Source organism: Zonotrichia leucophrys, chromosome 4 (genome assembly GCF_028769735.1).
Source record: "Zonotrichia leucophrys gambelii isolate GWCS_2022_RI chromosome 4, RI_Zleu_2.0, whole genome shotgun sequence".
NCBI lineage: Eukaryota > Metazoa > Chordata > Aves > Passeriformes > Passerellidae > Zonotrichia > Zonotrichia leucophrys.
The window spans coordinates 38,374,624-38,391,965 of NC_088173.1; the positions used below are offsets into that span (position 1 = coordinate 38,374,624).

At 38.0% G+C, this 17,342-nt stretch overlaps 1 protein-coding gene across 2 annotated transcripts in view; it reads left to right on the plus strand.

Annotated features, from left to right (window-relative positions):
• Positions 1-17,342, plus strand: part of HHIP (hedgehog interacting protein) — a 75,609-nt gene that overhangs the window by 5,734 nt on the left and 52,533 nt on the right. For both annotated transcript variants that reach the window (XR_010439893.1, XM_064711196.1), the window contains exons 2-4: positions 1,974-2,169; positions 9,252-9,408; positions 10,225-10,426. Coding sequence is in view for 1 of the 2 variants with exons in the window: in XM_064711196.1 (XP_064567266.1) it covers positions 1,974-2,169; positions 9,252-9,408; positions 10,225-10,426 (555 nt within the window). In the remaining variant the exon portion in view is untranslated. The remainder of the gene's footprint in view (positions 1-1,973; positions 2,170-9,251; positions 9,409-10,224; positions 10,427-17,342) is intronic.

The window sequence follows — 17,342 nt, forward strand, 5'->3', positions numbered from 1 at the left end:
ACACACACGGGTCATTTCTTTCTGATTGATTACTGTCTTAAAGCTTAAAAAAAAAAAAAAAGACAAACCCTTTACAAAATATGTGGGATAATTACATTCTCAAGAAAGGTTTGAAGAGAGATAATAAACTATATGTGGCAGATGTTAACCACATTACTTGCCTGCAGGTGCTATGAAGCTGAGGATAGTTTGACAGCAGATAGTCTGAAGAACAGAACATTTAATGCATTTAGTGATCCTGGCAAACCTGGAGGAATTCTTTTTGAAGCCCATGGCAGCACATCCAGAATAATGGTAGAAGCCAAATGGTGTTCTTTTAATCAGTGGTCCAACTTACAACACTAAACTTTAGTGCACATTTCAGATGGTCTTTTGACAATATATGTATGGTAAGACTAAATTTTCCTGGATAGACAATGCCTTCTAAATTAAGGTTGTTATAAATAGGATGTTGTTTAAATGTATGGGCCATATATTGTGTCACATTTTGAATACATACCTGTTTTAAACAATTGAAAGCGCATTTCTCTCAAGCATTTGAGGTCTATGTAGTTATGCCCCGTAAATAAAAAGCTGAGTTCAGACCTGTGTTATCAAAGTATAACATCCTAGAAGAGAGCTGACCTATGAGACATCAAACTCAAGCATATCCAGAGTGTTCCTGCACTAAATAACTTATTTATCAAAAGCAACTTAGATAATTCCCTTAAATGTAACATGGCAAGGGAATGACATTGGAAAGTCCTTCTGTAAATCAGCCCAGAGATACAAACTATAGAAAAACTAGCAATATTTTCAAATGTGTGGTTTGTAAATATTTACAAATTTCATACAATACATATATTTATGACATCAATATTTCTTAACATAAGTGTCGTACAGTCTCTGTTTATAACTGTGTTATATAAATGGCAGAAAGAACCTGAGCTTTGTTTTTGCACTGGAACAGATTCAGACCCTCTCAACAGAGAGAACACTTTTCCCACTGCCCACCATTGGGATGAATGACCAAAAAACAATCCATGTAGTTAACAATAGATTAATAAAGTACATGCATTCAAAAGCTAATAAAGACAACTATGCTGTTTTCCATTATTTTTCATGATTTGATGACATTGCACTACTTCGGCTCCTGTGTTTACTTAAACACATCATCAGTTGTGGTTTCATGCCTCTTTAAGTGCTATGCATCCATAATATATGCTTTTTTAGAGGACAAAGTTACTGTTTCCATATTGACACAAACAAGACATTGCAAATTCTACTTTTGCACTTAAAATAGAAAATAGAAAAATGTCTGAAGACATACAGGGTTTCCCACCTCCAAGCAGTGTGCATTAGAGAGAGCAAAAAGCAGAACAGCATTTAAAACATGAAAAATCCATGGTGCCTGCTGAATTCCACAGCAGTCATTTCAGCAGCCAGGCTTTGTGTTGTTCAAGATACACCTATTTTACAAATACCTAAACATGGTTTTCCTGATGTGCTCTGATGCAAGAATTTTAAGTTTTAGTCTCTAAACACTTGAGTAGGCCACCTTACAAGTTGGGATTCTAGGTATTTCTTGTCAGAGAAGTGGGTAGGCCTGCTGGTGTAATTCCCTCTTATATAAAGGATTCCTCTAGTTCAGAAATTGCCTATGTGACGGCGGGCACGGGTCCTTAAAATAACTTGAGTGCTGTTGTTCTTCTCTGAGAAGCAAGCTCATATAGGAAATCTTATAGAAGATCTTGTAAGAAGCCTCTATAAGAAATCAGAGAAATTAAAATCTCACTGTACCAATGGCATATTGCACATATGGCACATAGTAATAACTTTTGCACCTCCAGAACGGTGACATGAAACTCGATGCATTGACAGTAACTGTATTGGTTCCATAAGCTTTATTTATGGCATGAGGCCATGCAATCTTTCTTTGTGTAGGATGGGGACACAGGTCACAGGTTTACTTGTCTCTGGTTTGTGGCTTGCAGGTCCTTTCTGTTACCAACAACACAGAATGTGCGAAGCTGCTGGAGGAAATCAAGTGTGCACACTGCTCACCTCACGCTCAGAACCTATTCCACTCACCTGAGAAAGGGGAAACTCCTGAAAAAGAACTAATGCTTCCCTACCTGTGCAAAGACTATTGTAAAGAGTTCTATTACACCTGCAGAGGTCACATACCAGGTAAAACTCATAACAAAATATGGGGCTAAATGATGTCCTGATATGTTGATATTGCTTGAGCAGTTGTAGATCCAGCTTCTAACCAGGAAAAATCCCCACTGATATCCAGGGGAATTTGCCCAAGCAGGGACAGAATGTCTTCCCAGCACATCTTGTGTAGGGAGGTAAATACTTTGAGGGCTTTCTTGCCACCCTCCTGTTAAACTCATCATGAAACACACATGGTTTGATTGTTGTCAAAGGCACCTGAAACTGTTACCTTTGCTGAAATATTATTGTGTTCATTCTGATCATACAAACAAGCAGCTGGCCATCCAGGAGGCTGTTCTAAATGATAGATTGCTTAAAAATGCAAGATATAAAAGGTCCTGGCTGTTTGCTGTAGCCTCTAAAAGCTGATGAGTAAAGTGTTTTTTCTGGTTTTGTTACCCTAGAAACTGATGTTTTTTCCACAGGGTTTAAAGCCCATTGAAATCAAAGGGCCCTATTTGATAGACTTCTGTGATCTTTGAATCACTTCCAGCGTGCTGTTAACAAGCAAATTCTTGACTTACCTAACACTTCCTCACTGTAGTCAGTGGAGTTAGCTGGACATAACCAAAAGCAGAGTTTGCCCTGTGCTGTCTGAGGCAGTCACCAAATGTGTGCTATCACTTGTAACTATATCAACAAAATAACCGCAGAGGATGGCTCTTTTAGAAACACTGTCTTAAGACACTATTATGTTAAATAACATCTTTGGTATTCCCAATAGTAAATTATTTATATGTTTAAGACTGTCATTTTTAAACTATGCTTTTTTCCCTGTCCAAACACTACTTATAAACAATGCCACACAGGAGAAAATAATTAAATAGGTTAAGATTTCTTTTTTTTTTTTCTTTAAACTATCAACACAGACTGGAAAAAAAGACTTGATAATGAAATGAAAAATGAATTTGTGAATAGTCACTTTTAACATATGAACACAGTTTGTAATATAATATAAACATATTTGAGTAAAGGGGATAGTTTAAGTGGATGGGATTTGCAGGATAGTTTTTTAATTGCATGTTTACAGTGTGTACTTGTTTTCTCTGAAACCCCAAGAGTGCAGGGATTTTTTTTGCAGTGTTCTTTTATTGACTGAGAAAACATTTTGAATTGACTTACTTTTTCCTTTTACTGTGGTTTAACATGTATCTCAACCCATTCAAATATGAAAATATTATTATTGTCTTTATAAACTAAGAGATGTTTCTAAGGCTTTCTTAAACCAGCTGTTTCTTGCTCTTTATCACATTCCCCAAAGCAAAGCAGAATAGATCATAGTTGCCAAGACTGCCTGCTGAACAGCGATAACAGATTAGATATTCTAAATGTTTGGCCCATATAAGAAGTCAGCACAAAGACATTTTTGACACAAGTTTGTAGCTAGCACAAATGATTTTCATATTCTGCACAACGAGACCCTCAGAGTTGTTTTGTGACATTCTGCGCTTATGAGGAAACAATTTATTTAATTGAAAAAGTGAAAGAGGGAAAAGGGGGAAAGAAGGAGGAGGTGGAGGGAGGGAGAATGAGAAAGGGCTGAGCAGCACAGGAGCTACAGCCACAGGAACCTCGCTCCTCAGATCAACATATGTGGTGACGAATGACAAATTTATTTTTCTACAAAGTTTGTGTATATGTAAAACTGCTGAAGTGCATCAAGATGTCAAGTGCTTTTTGTGACCACCCAGGTTGCCTTGAAAGATAACCAGATGAAAGCATAACTTTAGCACTGGGCAGAGCACTGTGCTTTGCAGCAAAAGAGCTTACATACTTTAGCATCAGTTAAAATAGGATTTTTCCTACATCAATCAGATGCTAATAATTGTTCTAAATACTTGTCCTGAAAGTAGGTTGTACTAACAAAAACTTGTTGCATGCTTACATCCACCAACAGGATTAATTTGGTGAGTTGACTGGTACTCATGGTTGTTGATACCTATTCTTGCATTTCCCAAAGGTATTCATTAAGATTCAGGTCCCTCTTTTTGAGAAGATGACCCATAGGATTTTAATATAGTTTCATAGTCTTGTACATTCTGAAACATAAGTAATTAAAATCACTTATTTGGGGGTTCTGTTTTCCTTGTGACACTTGTATATCTGTAATAATATTTATTGCAAAAGAAAAAAAAATAGAAAATGTGGAAGCTGTGTTTTCAGCTTAGCCTGGAGGATTTTACAAAGAGTTGAAAATTAACAGGCCCCCAAACCCAAGGTCTCTGGCAATGATTCACTGTGCATTTGTTAAAATGTCGAATAATTACTCTTCCTCCATTAGGGAGTGCTAATTGTTTCTGAACACCAATACAACAGAGTTTAAGGAAATTGCTGACTACAAAAATAATTTTATCCCTTAAGTCCTGTGCAAATGAGAAATATTATTAACATTTGAAGACAGCAAGCATCTTTTCTGGGATTGAAATGTTAGCAGGACATACTAACCAAGAAGGCTGAGAAATTATGCATCAGTTATTTTCATCAGTTAGCTTCAAAAATTCATTTATGCTCTGTCTCTTGCAAAGATGAAAACTCTAGCAGATCCTTGGTTAACTCTTATGAAGACAGCAGTTTGCCCACCAGTTATGACTGAATCAGAACTTCCACTGACTTCTTAAGGAATATTGAGAGAAAAAGTGTACCTTATTCCTTATTCAAGCAGAATAATATCAGAAGCTGTTAGGATTATCTGGATGAGCAGGAGGGTGTAATGTTTCACCAAGACTTTGAGATTAGAGCTTTTCTGCTTCATTCCAGATAACTGTTCTCATCTAATCTTATTATTTCTCATCTAATCTTTACTTCAAGCCTCAGTTTAAGGGATTATTGATGGAGACACTGGAGTTAAGTGATTTAATGAAGTGTCTTCAGTCAATATGATTTTTAAGTTTTCCCTTTCCATAAGGGAAGATTGTGTAATATTTATTACTAATACAGACAGTAAAGAAAGCCACGGCTGATTCTACCTTTAGACATAATCAGAAACTCGATCCGTGCCATTGGAAGTGGCATATTCTAAGGAACAAACCTGTGCCACAGCCATGGTGCCATCCAAGGACATGGGAGAGATTTTGAGCTATGTGGCCTCCATTATTTCCATTTGAAGAAATGGGTTCCAGATGATTGTGGGTGAATTCAGATCCAGGCCCAGATCTGAATCCAGACATTACCAGAAGAGATGTCTGATGGGATTTTTCAAGCACCAAACAGGGTGTTCCAAAATGTTGAAATTCTAGCCCAAAACATTGGAATTCTACGAAATATTTCATCTCACAGAGCACTTCCAGAAGTTCTAACATGGCTGATTAATGGACACAGTCAACCTACAGAAAAACAGTAGTGGGTGGTAAATTTGCTACTGGTAACAAGAGCATGAAGGGGATCAACCCTGGCCCTGCCTGTGTGCAGGAACCTGCAGTGTCTGGGCAGGAGAGGAGGGTCACCAGTCTCTTGAAAACCAGTTGGAAATTATGTGAGCTACCAGTGGACTTGGTACATTTTGAAACGATCTGTCTGAAATCACATCTTTGGTTTGGTTTTTACTGGCAATTGAGAAGAGAGGAGAATGTGGGGCTTTTGTGAACATCTAGCTGTCAAAGGTGCAAATCAGAAAAAAAATCCCAAAAGGTAAAGGCTGCTTTGACACAAAGTTGAACTGTAGGCTCAAGGTCACAGCAGAAATCAAGCAGGTGAGCCTGATTTCCAGATGCCCTCAAAGGCAGTGCAGGTTTCTTCAGATGAGTGGATGATACTCAATCCTGTGTGCAATGCAAAGTCTTTGACTTGCTGCAAAGTCTGAGATGTGTGCTGCCATGGCTCTGGAGTTGTGTGTCAGAGAGAAGAGGAAAGGGGATGGGTAATCAGGGAATCCAGCAAAGTGGAATTTGGTGAAGATAGGACAGGAAGGGAGATACAGTGTGAGGAACAACTGGCTGCAAATACCAGTGGAGAGAGGAGGTGGGGATCAGCTGGGAGCAGTTTTCCTTTGAAAAGGCTTTTAATCTTGCAATTTATTCCCACAGTGTTTTATAAAGGCGAACACAGAAAGCCTTCACTGTAGCTGCCTTAACTGAAAAGCCTGTCGTTGGATTCTTGTTTGCAAGACAGAGTTTAGCATAGAAATGCAAGCCTGTGCAAAATCTGACACTTAAACATGATGTTTAATCATCCTTTGTGATTTCAATTTTCTTTGTTAACACAGGCACCACTCTGTCAACGCGTACACAACTGGTAGGAAATTTGTAATAATATGTATGAGTCTTTTAAAATAAATTAGTTAGTACAGAAATTCACACAGGACCAAGGGTTGCAGTCCCTATTCCTTTTTTTTTCCTTTTCTCCAAACAATTCTAGTGCTTAGGGGCACTTGTCAGGGACCATTCTTCTGGACACTGTACAAACTCTGAACAAAATGGCAAACTGTACACTAAAGACCTTACAATCTAAGCATGAGAAAGAAGATAATAAATGGCTACAAGCAGATAGGAGTGCAGAAGCAAATGTTTCTCTAAATGTTCTCTGTTAAGCTGTTAGTATGTTAAATAGAGCATATATAAGACATGGAGGGTTTTTTTTTCTAAATTACTATGTTTTTATAGAATAAAATAGCAATATTCCACCCTTAATGCACAGGTGAAACTGTATTTACAGAGGTTACATTCCTCCCAGTAATGCAGCATTTTTCATAGTTTAATTCTAGCCCCACTTTTTTACAAGTGTTTCTAATGAAAATGGTCCATGAGCCATATCCTTTCTTAGAATCTGCTGATGGATTTGCTAAGCAGCAAAAGGCAACTGCAGTGCACCATGCACTTTAGTGCATGATAAAATATTTCATGAGGCAAAGGGATCAGTCTTACATACAAGAAAAGGCATTGCTCTGGTCAAGTGAGTTTGCATCTGATTGTTATTTAAAATTGACATTCTCTTAGTGAACAACATGATCACAACCTGCTCTGGGTTTCCCTGACTAAAGATAACACTCAAGCCGAGAGAAGTTTATCTTTAGTGATTAGTAAATTGGATACTTGGAAAATTCTAGAAATTCTTAGTAATCGTACACCTCTAATTTGCTATTGCATTTTTTCAAATGACCCACTATGCCTAGAGAAATAGATTATTAAGGACCAACCCCTGCATTCTTAAGTCAAATAATTCAACAGCAAGATTTTAGATTACCTTTGATTTTGGCATTATATTTACAAGCCTTGGAATACTACTCTATGATTATATCCGAATTCCTCTTCAGCTGTTCCACTTGAAATTACATCTCCCATTTTCTCCAAGTAACTACTATAAATTAAAAGCAGCTCTTCAGAGATGAAGTTTACTGAAGCTCCAAATCATGGTAATTAAACTTTTACACCACAACACACTACCATGTGTTTCCAGATATTATTTTATAGAAATCAAAGGCAGACTTTGTCCTGTCATTTTTTCCAATATTTTTAAAGGAAGATATATATGAAAAGAAGTATAGTTGGGTGGGAAAGGCTTTTCACTCCACAAGAATTCTGGGATCCAAAAAATTTTCCTATTCCACATAAGGAAGAAATTGAACTCTTTCGAAATTTTCCATGAAGAAAGCCACAGAGAGACCACCCCAGGATAGCTAATAAAGTCGTTGTTAGGACATTTGCTTGGGAAATGGGAGACTTAGGGTCAAACTCTTGCCTGACAGATGAGGGGCATTGACCTGAATATTCCTCTTCCTAATGAAACACCCTAATTACAAGACATTGGAGTATAGTGATACAAGGTTTGCTGTCTGGTTCTGTCTTTTTCATTTAGACTAGAAGTTTGAGCTTGGACCAGAAACATCATGCTAAGTAAAATTTTGTCAAAACTGATAATGTTTCTGAAAAAGCTTTGCTTGTAAGAAATTGGCATTTTCCAACGAAACACAGCTGTCCCTGATCAGTTCTTATTGTATGTTGTAAGCCAGAGGTTTTATGGCCAAGATCTATGGATTACTGCATTATTCACAAGTGGTAAAGCCATGCATAAATTAGGCCTCTAATTCCAATTAAGTGCTAATTCTGTGTATCCTATGAGTTATGTCCTGGACTATAGTACATCCTAAGACAGTTGCCAGTAATGCAAACAGGAACAAAGGTAACTTAAGACATATTATCTCAACAATGTTCTGGTGAAATAGTACATGTAAAACTGGCCGGACTCTGTCTTCTTATATTTAATACTCCTGATTAAAATCTGGATTGAAATTACTAGAAATAAGTTTGTGAACAGAAACAGATTTTTTTTCAACATCCTTTAATAAAATGCAAGAAAGTAATAGCAATAGTGGCAGGGTTTTTCTTCAAAGGCTCCCATTTTATCAACTTTGTGTTTCTCTGGGTCTTCAAAATCCTTCCCATTTTAACCTAAAACCTAAGGACCACCTTTTATCCAGTGCAGCATGAGACATATCCCTTTGTCAGGGGATGGGGCTGAGGAACTGGACTTCACCATGGGACACTGCTCAGCTACTTTAATATTGGAGAGACCACCTGGATGTCAACGTGGTGCAGTTTTCAGCACTACTTCCCTCTTCTCACCTCTCCAGCCAATGTCCTTTGCTGGCAGCATTCCACAAATCTTTTACTGCATGTCTTTTACCAGAGTCTTCACTGAGATTTTGACTAGAACTAATCACTTATTTAAAAAAAGTTAAACAGAAGCTGCTCAGGCTATTTTACAGCAGATACTACACTTGATTGATAGGGTTAAAATTAGGGAGAAGTGTGTCACAGCCTCAACTCTGAACTTTGTCTCTTAATTTTTTAGTGAGTGAACTATTGTGTCATTTTGAATGAAACTTAAGCACACTGAAAATGAGGTTTAATACAAATACAGATGAATAAACTGTAAAAGGCAATGCTCAGTTTGTGTTTATACATTTGTGTTTATTCAGAGCAGACTCTCTTTTTGCTGATAGCCCTTTGTTTAAAATGTCTTTTTCCACTATAATCTATTTAAAGATGAGTTTGATGACACAAAACTGCAGACATGACAACACACTAAATATTTGTATGTTCTTTTGCATTTTTAAGGTTTCCTCCAAACTACAGCTGATGAGTTTTGCTATTACTATGCAAGAAAAGATGGTGGTGTGTGCTTTCCAGATTTTCCAAGAAAACAAGTGCGAGGGCCAGCTTCTAACTCCCTGGACCACATGGAAGAATATGACAAAGAGGAAGAGATCAGCAGGTTCATAAAGATAAATGCTGTTTAATGCTGAAAAAAACCCCCTAGCAAAGCCTGTGGTTTTCACAGTGAAACAGCTCCGTGTGTGCTTATGCTGAGCAGCTGTGTTTTCCAGATGTGACTTTCCTTTGCTGCTGCTAGAGTACGTCAAAAGAGAAAGTTACACGGGCTTCAGCACTTCAGTACCATTTGATATTTGCCTTGCTGAAAAGGTGTTAGAATCCTGCTCTGATCCACCCTGTGGATCTTGGTTATTGTCCAGCCCATGGATCATTCAAAGTTCTGGGAAGTAATCTGTACCTAAATTTAATATTACTAAAAAACAGCAATAAGTTTATTAGTAAATTTATGTCATGATCTTCAATTTATTTCATTTGTGGAGGGTTTTTTTGTGAAAATAATTAAATTAGATTTTTCCATCATAAGTCATTATTTTAAAATGGATATTAGAATCCAAATTTTATCCAAGTGATGAAATTTACTCTCTTTATTTTATAGTATAAATTCTGTATTTCTAAATTACTCTCTTCTTTCGCCAACTTTTTTTCCTCTCCCATTGCTCTACATTTTGGATCTAAGTTTATTTAATGTTCTCATTTTTGTATGCAGACCAAATTTTCCTCAAGTGAAGTTAAAGCTAATTTTCTGTATTATGTGCTTGCATACATTAAAGGGAATAGTTTATATATATAAATAATGTTTTATTATAAAGCTGCTTTTAATATTATTGCACAACAATAATTTTATCTTTTTGGGACACTGTTGTGTCATGCTTACGAGAAAGAAGAAATGTCTCACTATTTCTTTAAATTTCTTTAGAAAACACAAGCACAACTGCTTCTGCATTCAGGAGGTTGTGAGTGGACTGAGGCAGCCTGTTGGAGCAGTACATTGTGGGGATGGATCCCATCGCCTCTTCATTCTTGAGAAAGAAGGATACGTGAAGATCTTCACTCCCGAAGGAGACATACTCAAGGAACCTTTTTTGGATATACACAAGCTTGTTCAAAGTGGAATAAAGGTTGGATTTTATACTTACCTCTACCTTTTTATATTTTAGCATGTATATGGGTGAAATGGGAAAAATATTTTTTAGGTATAATTAAATTTAAATAACAAAAAAGAGTAACAACAAGAGACACCACAGTTCTTTGTGGCAAAGAAGTGAAAACTTCCTCAGTGGGAAGGGAAAATAGCATCTTGTAACTCTTATCAAACTGTTTTCTTTCCCTTCATTTTTTCCTCACTTTAAATTCAAATGCAACTATTCAGCCCCAGCATTCCACAGCAGTATCTTTGTATTTTCATCCTTTGGGCTCATTTCCAGTCCATTGAATTCAGATGAGTTTTGCTGTGGTGGCAGTGGGAGCAAGTTTGGCTCAGGGCCTCCCCTGCCCTCCAGGTGCTCGGTGATGCCTAGAGACCTGGACACAGGAGGGGGCCTGGGAATGGTCAGGGATGCCCTGGAGAGAAGCAGGGGTGCTCATTCCCTCTTGGCTCAACCCCAAATGTAGCCCAAGCTTCCCTGCGTGGGAGGCTGCTCTAAAACTGCCTGTGTTGGAGGGGTACATAGAAGTGACTGTCCCTCTAAATTCAAACATGATGGTTGGTGGGATGAACAGCTTCCTTCCTGTCCACTGGGAACACTTTTGTGGTTGGGGCAGTGAGTGGGGAATGGGCACTGATGGGAATATGTTGGAAGGTGGAGGTGAGAAATTACATCTAGTTATGGGGTAAGTACCAATGGAAAACTTTTAAGTCTGTTGGAAGATATTTTACTTCTGGAATGCTGGAATTCAAGTGTTGTTCCATGTTGATTTCTTGTCACAATTCAGAGTGGTAATGCAAGTAAAATTCAGCTACATAAAGAAGTTTTAAGTTGTAATCAGGTTATGCCTAGAACAGTCAGGACTCTATCAAAAAGCCTTCATGGCTGAAAGTTATATTGACACACTCTTGACAGAAGGATCTTAACTGATAATTGTGACAAACTAGGTCAATTTGGAATGCATAGCACATGTTAACTGATAATTTTGTTTCAGCTGTAAGGGCAAGAGGCCAATTAGGATAGACTTTTCTGAGAGAGAATCTCAGAGGTTTTTAGTGTGTATTGAAAAAGAGAGCAATGAAACATATTGCCCCCTTTTCAGGAGAAAAAAACCTACTTTATATGATTATGTGTTTTGCTGAATGCTTCCCTTTCTGCCCCTGAAGATAACCATTATGTTCAAGATATCCAAACAGAAGGGACTTAGCAGGGGTGGTTTTGAGCACCTAAGGCTGTTTCATATTTCTTAACCAAAAGTTCTGATCACTTGTACTTGTGGAAAACTGACAATGAAATTTCCACAGAACTGTTATTGGTCCCAAAGAAACCTTTCTTGAGGAAACTTTTACAGCTGCAACTTAGAGACAAGGCTAAATGGAAAACTGATTTTCCATACTTCTGAACAGGCACTAACCTGCTTGATATGACTCCCAACAGGTACCCTCAGGATCAGATACAACTTTCACTTCTGTTTTAAATCCATGACCTGATCTTTTTAAAAAGTCATCATGTAATGGTCTACACTGGATCTGTTTCAACTATAACATTTTGTGTAAATAATTTGATGTTTCTAAGCTAGAAAGTCTAATTCAATTCCCTGAGATAACAGTCCAGTGACTGAGGATAATTGTGTTGCAGTGTTTAATGCAGGCTGGCAAGAATGGAGGCTTTACGTACTTTGCAGGGAAGGAGAAAGGGCATGTGCCTAGGAGCAGGACTCCAGCTCTTAAATAGAAAGAGTAAAGAATTTGTGGAATGAGTACATTACATAAAATAATAAATAAATCAAAAACCCCAAACCTCCTATAACCTAAATTATAGTTTTAAAACAAGGGTTCTTAAACATTTTTAGGTTTGCAGTCTAGTTCCTATAATCATTGTCCATGGTCCCTTACCCACAAGGATGGGAGATCACTGTGGCAATGGCAGCATTGTCACTACTTGACAGAGTATTTGGTTTTACTTACCTGTTACACACTTCAATACTAGACGTCAGTAATGGAGAATGCTCTGTGGACAGATGATTTTCCAGCAGGCAGTGCAGAACAGGCAGCAGTTACAAAAACCTCAACAAACCACTATGTAAAACACTGCATCCACTTGCACAGTGCAAACATCATGGAATGTGTCCTCTGTGCTCACTTAGGAACCATGTGTAGTGCCAGAATTTGGATGTACACACTTTGAAGAAAACAAAAACTGCTCATCTGTTTTCCAGCCTCAGAGCAATAATACCAAGAAAAGGCAAACTTTTTTTTCCCCTAAAAAGAAGTGTAAAAATTTTCTCTTACACTCAAGTGTCTGAAAACAGATGCTTCTGCTATTTTCTTTCTGTACCTGAAATACAAACAAATACTTAACTCCAGTGACAGTAAAAACAGCAAAAATACTTTTTCAGAATTTTAGAGACATATGTTGTACCCAGTAAATAATTAGAATAATAATAATTACAATGCCAATAATGAAGCTGTGGTTGAATCAAAGGTAATATAAGTTGATGCCTCTGAAAAGAATTTTGGACAGCTATCCCATTAAGATATTTATAATACCAATAGATGGAATAATATAGTGGTGGCTAATTTTGTCTTCTTTTTTAATGTCAAGAGGAAATTTAGCAGTGATAAAATCATTATATTTTCATAAATTAGCAAATCTGTTCGAAAGAATCAACTTAAAACTATCCTGAAGCTGATATAACCAAGAAACTGAAGTGATATATTTCCTTCATAAAAATGATCCTGGAGGTTGGTTTTAATTTCACAAACATATTTCACTCATTACAGCACTGGCAGTCAGATAAGGAGAAAGACAATATACAAAAACAGAGGAAGTGATTGCATTGTACAACAAAAAGTCATGTTTCCCTCCTAAAAAGATGCCTTTTTGTTTCTCTAATGGATCTACTGATCCCTGTATTGGTGAAATTCACTTGAAGCCCCTAGCATTGCTCTGAGCACCTTTGTAGGGCCTCTTCATGGCTCTGCTGCCCTAAGCCCATCAGTAGGATTGTCTGGGGTTGCTTCTTGTCCTCACTCCTGGGATGGTCTGTGGATATAAATAGAAAATAAGTGAGAAGAGTGGTACAACTCTTTGCCCAAGTTTTATTGGTCCATTGAAGTCACTGAGGTTCTCTGCTTGAAAAGTCTTGCTGCAGTGCAATTACTGACAGTTACATGATTGAATTTTAAGGAGTTCAAATTAAAAAGGAGCAGTGATAATTTTATCTGCTGCCAGTATCTCAGAAGGAATTAGCACAAGTGTGGAGAAGCATTTCATAACAGAGATAGATTTCATGAATGGATGATAGTGACTTATGCTTCTTTGTGGTCCTACTCAAGAGAACATTAGATGCAGGATTCCTGAAGGTTTAAAAAAAATTTTAAAAACCTTACGAACCAATTTTCTTTGCACGTGTCCTAATTTCTGCACAGTTAGCAGGAATGCTTTTTTGATCTCCTATTTTTTAACTTAGTTGTTGGAAGCCATGAATGGATATTAATTAAGAATTTGCTAATTCAACATCTGTGGCCCTCTCCACTGTGCTTTATGTCACCCTGGCTACATAAGTATTGGCAAGTGTGGACACTTGGCCAAGCCCCTCCTGTCACCTCCTCCCCTGCCTCAGGAAGGGAGGGGAGGATTTTTCTTGTGGTGACAAGAAAAATCTGTGTACCTTGGTCTTGCCTTAAAGCTGAGTGAGGACATGAGTGAGACAAGGACCTGTAACCCAAATCTAGACCATGCACCTGGCTCAGCTATCTAGGAATATCTAGCCCAGTGTAGTGGAGAAAATACTGATTCCATCTCCTAATGTATTAACGTGCCCATTAATATTGCAAACTACCCTGAGTGTATACAGAAGAAAAGAATGAACCCTTTACCAAAAAAAAACCCTCACAAGACACCCAAACTAAAAGTCTGCTTTCCCTGTTTTGGTGATTTACTGCTCCATTGTGTTGTGGTGAAGAGAGTTGTTAGTTGCAGAGCAACATTTTACAGTTCTTCCTTCAAAGATATGTAGCAAAGACAAATTTTTAATGAAAATATTAGAACCCATTTTTTCTTTGTCTGATTTTCAACTGCTGTTATTTTCTTTCTGTTTTAAACTATTGCCAAGTAGAAAAGAGGCAGAAAGTTGAAATGAGAAGCTATTGAACTAATAATGGTAACACTTTAAGTGGCATTTAAGGAGACCTTATTCAATTATCTAGAGAATTTAGACCTAATGTGTCTGAATCTCTTGTCAAAATTTAGGTAAAAAAATTAAAGGCTCCAGAAGTATCATGCAAATCTGATTTTATCTCATAATGCTCTCAGCAGGGGGAAAAAAAGTGTCAAAACATTCCAAACACTTGGATTTAATGATTTCCTGAGATGTAACAAGGCTGAATATGCTGTTATTATAAGATCAGTCCAGTCACCTGGTACTCAAGATTGTATCTAACTTACAGAAAAATGGTCAATGCTGTAGGAGTTCTCCAAATTTTCATACTCCTGTGACTGTATTTTATCTTATTAACTGTATTATTTCCTAAGATTTGGAAACCCTTAGGTTAGCAGTAATCACCATAAAATATAGCACAACCTATTACATCAATTTTCACTTACTTTCTTCTCTCCTGAGCCCGAAAACCTATATTGGTCTAAAATATATTGTTCAGAAGGGAAGGCATCAAGGTACGGTTTGGCAACTACAAAAAAATTAGGAACTTAGCACTTCTCTTGGGAATTAAATGCTATAATCACCTTTCAGGATACTTTCTGAAAAGCTAAGTAGCTCTGGGGCTGCAACTGTTGGTCCTTAAATCATTTTTGTGGTCCTTCCCTATAATCATTCAACTTCCCCAAATCCTTTTAAAACTAAGGACCTCAGAACTGTACAAAGTAGCCAAGTTTACATCTTACTGCTGCCAATAGTAAAATCAAGTCCTTGTAGTTAGAAAGTCATTTTCTACTTATAAATCCACTGACTGAACAAGCTCTTTAGGCACAGAATTGCAGCAGGACTTCATGTTCAGTTGCTTGTCATCTCTGATCCTTAGGTTATTTTCAGTTTATTGCTCTTTCCTTTTCCCTTTCCTTTCCTTTCCTTTCCTTTCCTTTCCTTTCCTTTCCTTTCCTTTCCTTTCCTTTCCTTTCCTTTCCTTTCCTTTCCTTTTCCTTCCTTCCTTCCCTTCCCTTCCCTTCCCTTCCCTTCCCTTCCCTTCCCCTTCCCCTTCCCTTCCCCTTCCCCTTTCCCTTCCCCTTCCCCTTCCCTCCCTCCCCCTCCCCCTCCCCCTCCCCCTCCCCCTCCCCTCCCCTCCCCTCCCCCTCCCCCTCCCCTCCCCCTTCCCCTTCCCCTTCCCCTTCCTCCCCTTCCCTTCCCTTCCCTTCCCTTTCCCTTTCCCTTTCCCTTTCCCTTTCCCTTTCCCTTTCCCTTTCCCTTTCCTTTTGATTGTGACTAAGCTCTGGTGCAGCTCTGGTGTGTATCTGCTGGCTACAGGGTCATAAATTGCTCAGCCAGCAAGAACGGCTGCACTCTGCTGCACTTTGCCTCACACAGTGCTGAGAGCAGAAGCCCCTGCAAAATGGGTGTCCTTAAATTTGCCATTGTGCAGTTACCACTTGCACTGATGTAGAGATTCAGTTATTTATATTTTTTTAGCTGGTAATAAAATATTTCTCATGTATCTCATGGGAATATCATGATAAAAGGGCAAAGTCTCTGAGGAAGGAAAGGGCATGGCAGGAGAGGGAAGGGAAAAGGGACAAAAAATTTCAGTTAAGTGATATCAGAGATCACCATTGAGAACATATGAGTTAAACTCTACCTCTGTCACCTTCTCTAGGATTATGGTATTACTTGTCAGAAACACTTAAACAGAAACTTCTCCTAAATTTTGAGCCATAGTCACCTTCTTAGTTCATCTTGCTTTCAAACTAATACCAGTAAGACTACTTTATGTGAGGTTTTTTAATTCCCAAAGTTTTTTAAATGCTATATTCCTACTTAATTCATTACAAATATTTTAACAGTCAGTTCTCTTTGCAAGGAAAAAAACTCCACAGAAATATTTGACAATTTTTTTTAACTGTATGCTCAGCAAATTTCCCAGTAATAGCTTTTAGATGAGTTACAAGTTAGATATATCTCTTGCTGTGTTTTCATAGTTTTAAAATCAGAACACAAGTGCTTTCAGTCCTGCAGAATCTTATTAATGAGTGATCCATTGACTCAGGTAGGAATTTTCTGTGATGCCATGAAGACTGCTGTGGAACACAGCAATTCATATGTTCAGTATAAGAGTATGGGAGTAGACTGTCAGGCATTAAACATGTTAACTGTGCTGCTCTGAGCCAATTATTCCAGAGTTTCTCAGGATCAAATAAGCATCTGGTCACCACAGGCATCTTTTTGCTGGAGTGCATGATTAGTAGTGGAACATCTACTGTGCCTTCATGGTTGTGTCAAGATACTGGAGCAGACTGCCCGGGGAAGTGGTGGAAGCACCACCCCTGGAGGTGCTCAGAAGGCAGGTGGATGTGGCACCTGGGGACGTGGTTTAGTGGTGAACATGGTGGTGCTGGGTTCATGGCACTTAATGATCATAGAGGTCTTTGGCAAAGTTAATGATTCCATGATTCTGTGACATTTAATCACATGAATATGTATTACTCAGGTCATTCAACATATAATCAAATAATTTTTTCGTTAAATTGCCACTGCCTCCAGCACTGGAAGAGCCTGCTCCAAGAAGCTTATAAGAGGTTGTGCTGTCTTTGCAGTGAGGAGTGGCTACAAAATCTACAGTAAACCAGGGATAAAATCTGTTTAAAACTTGATGTGGGAATCAGATTGTTTGTGTTATTTGCTGAATTGCTCCGTTCTGTCACTGATAAAACTTCTCAC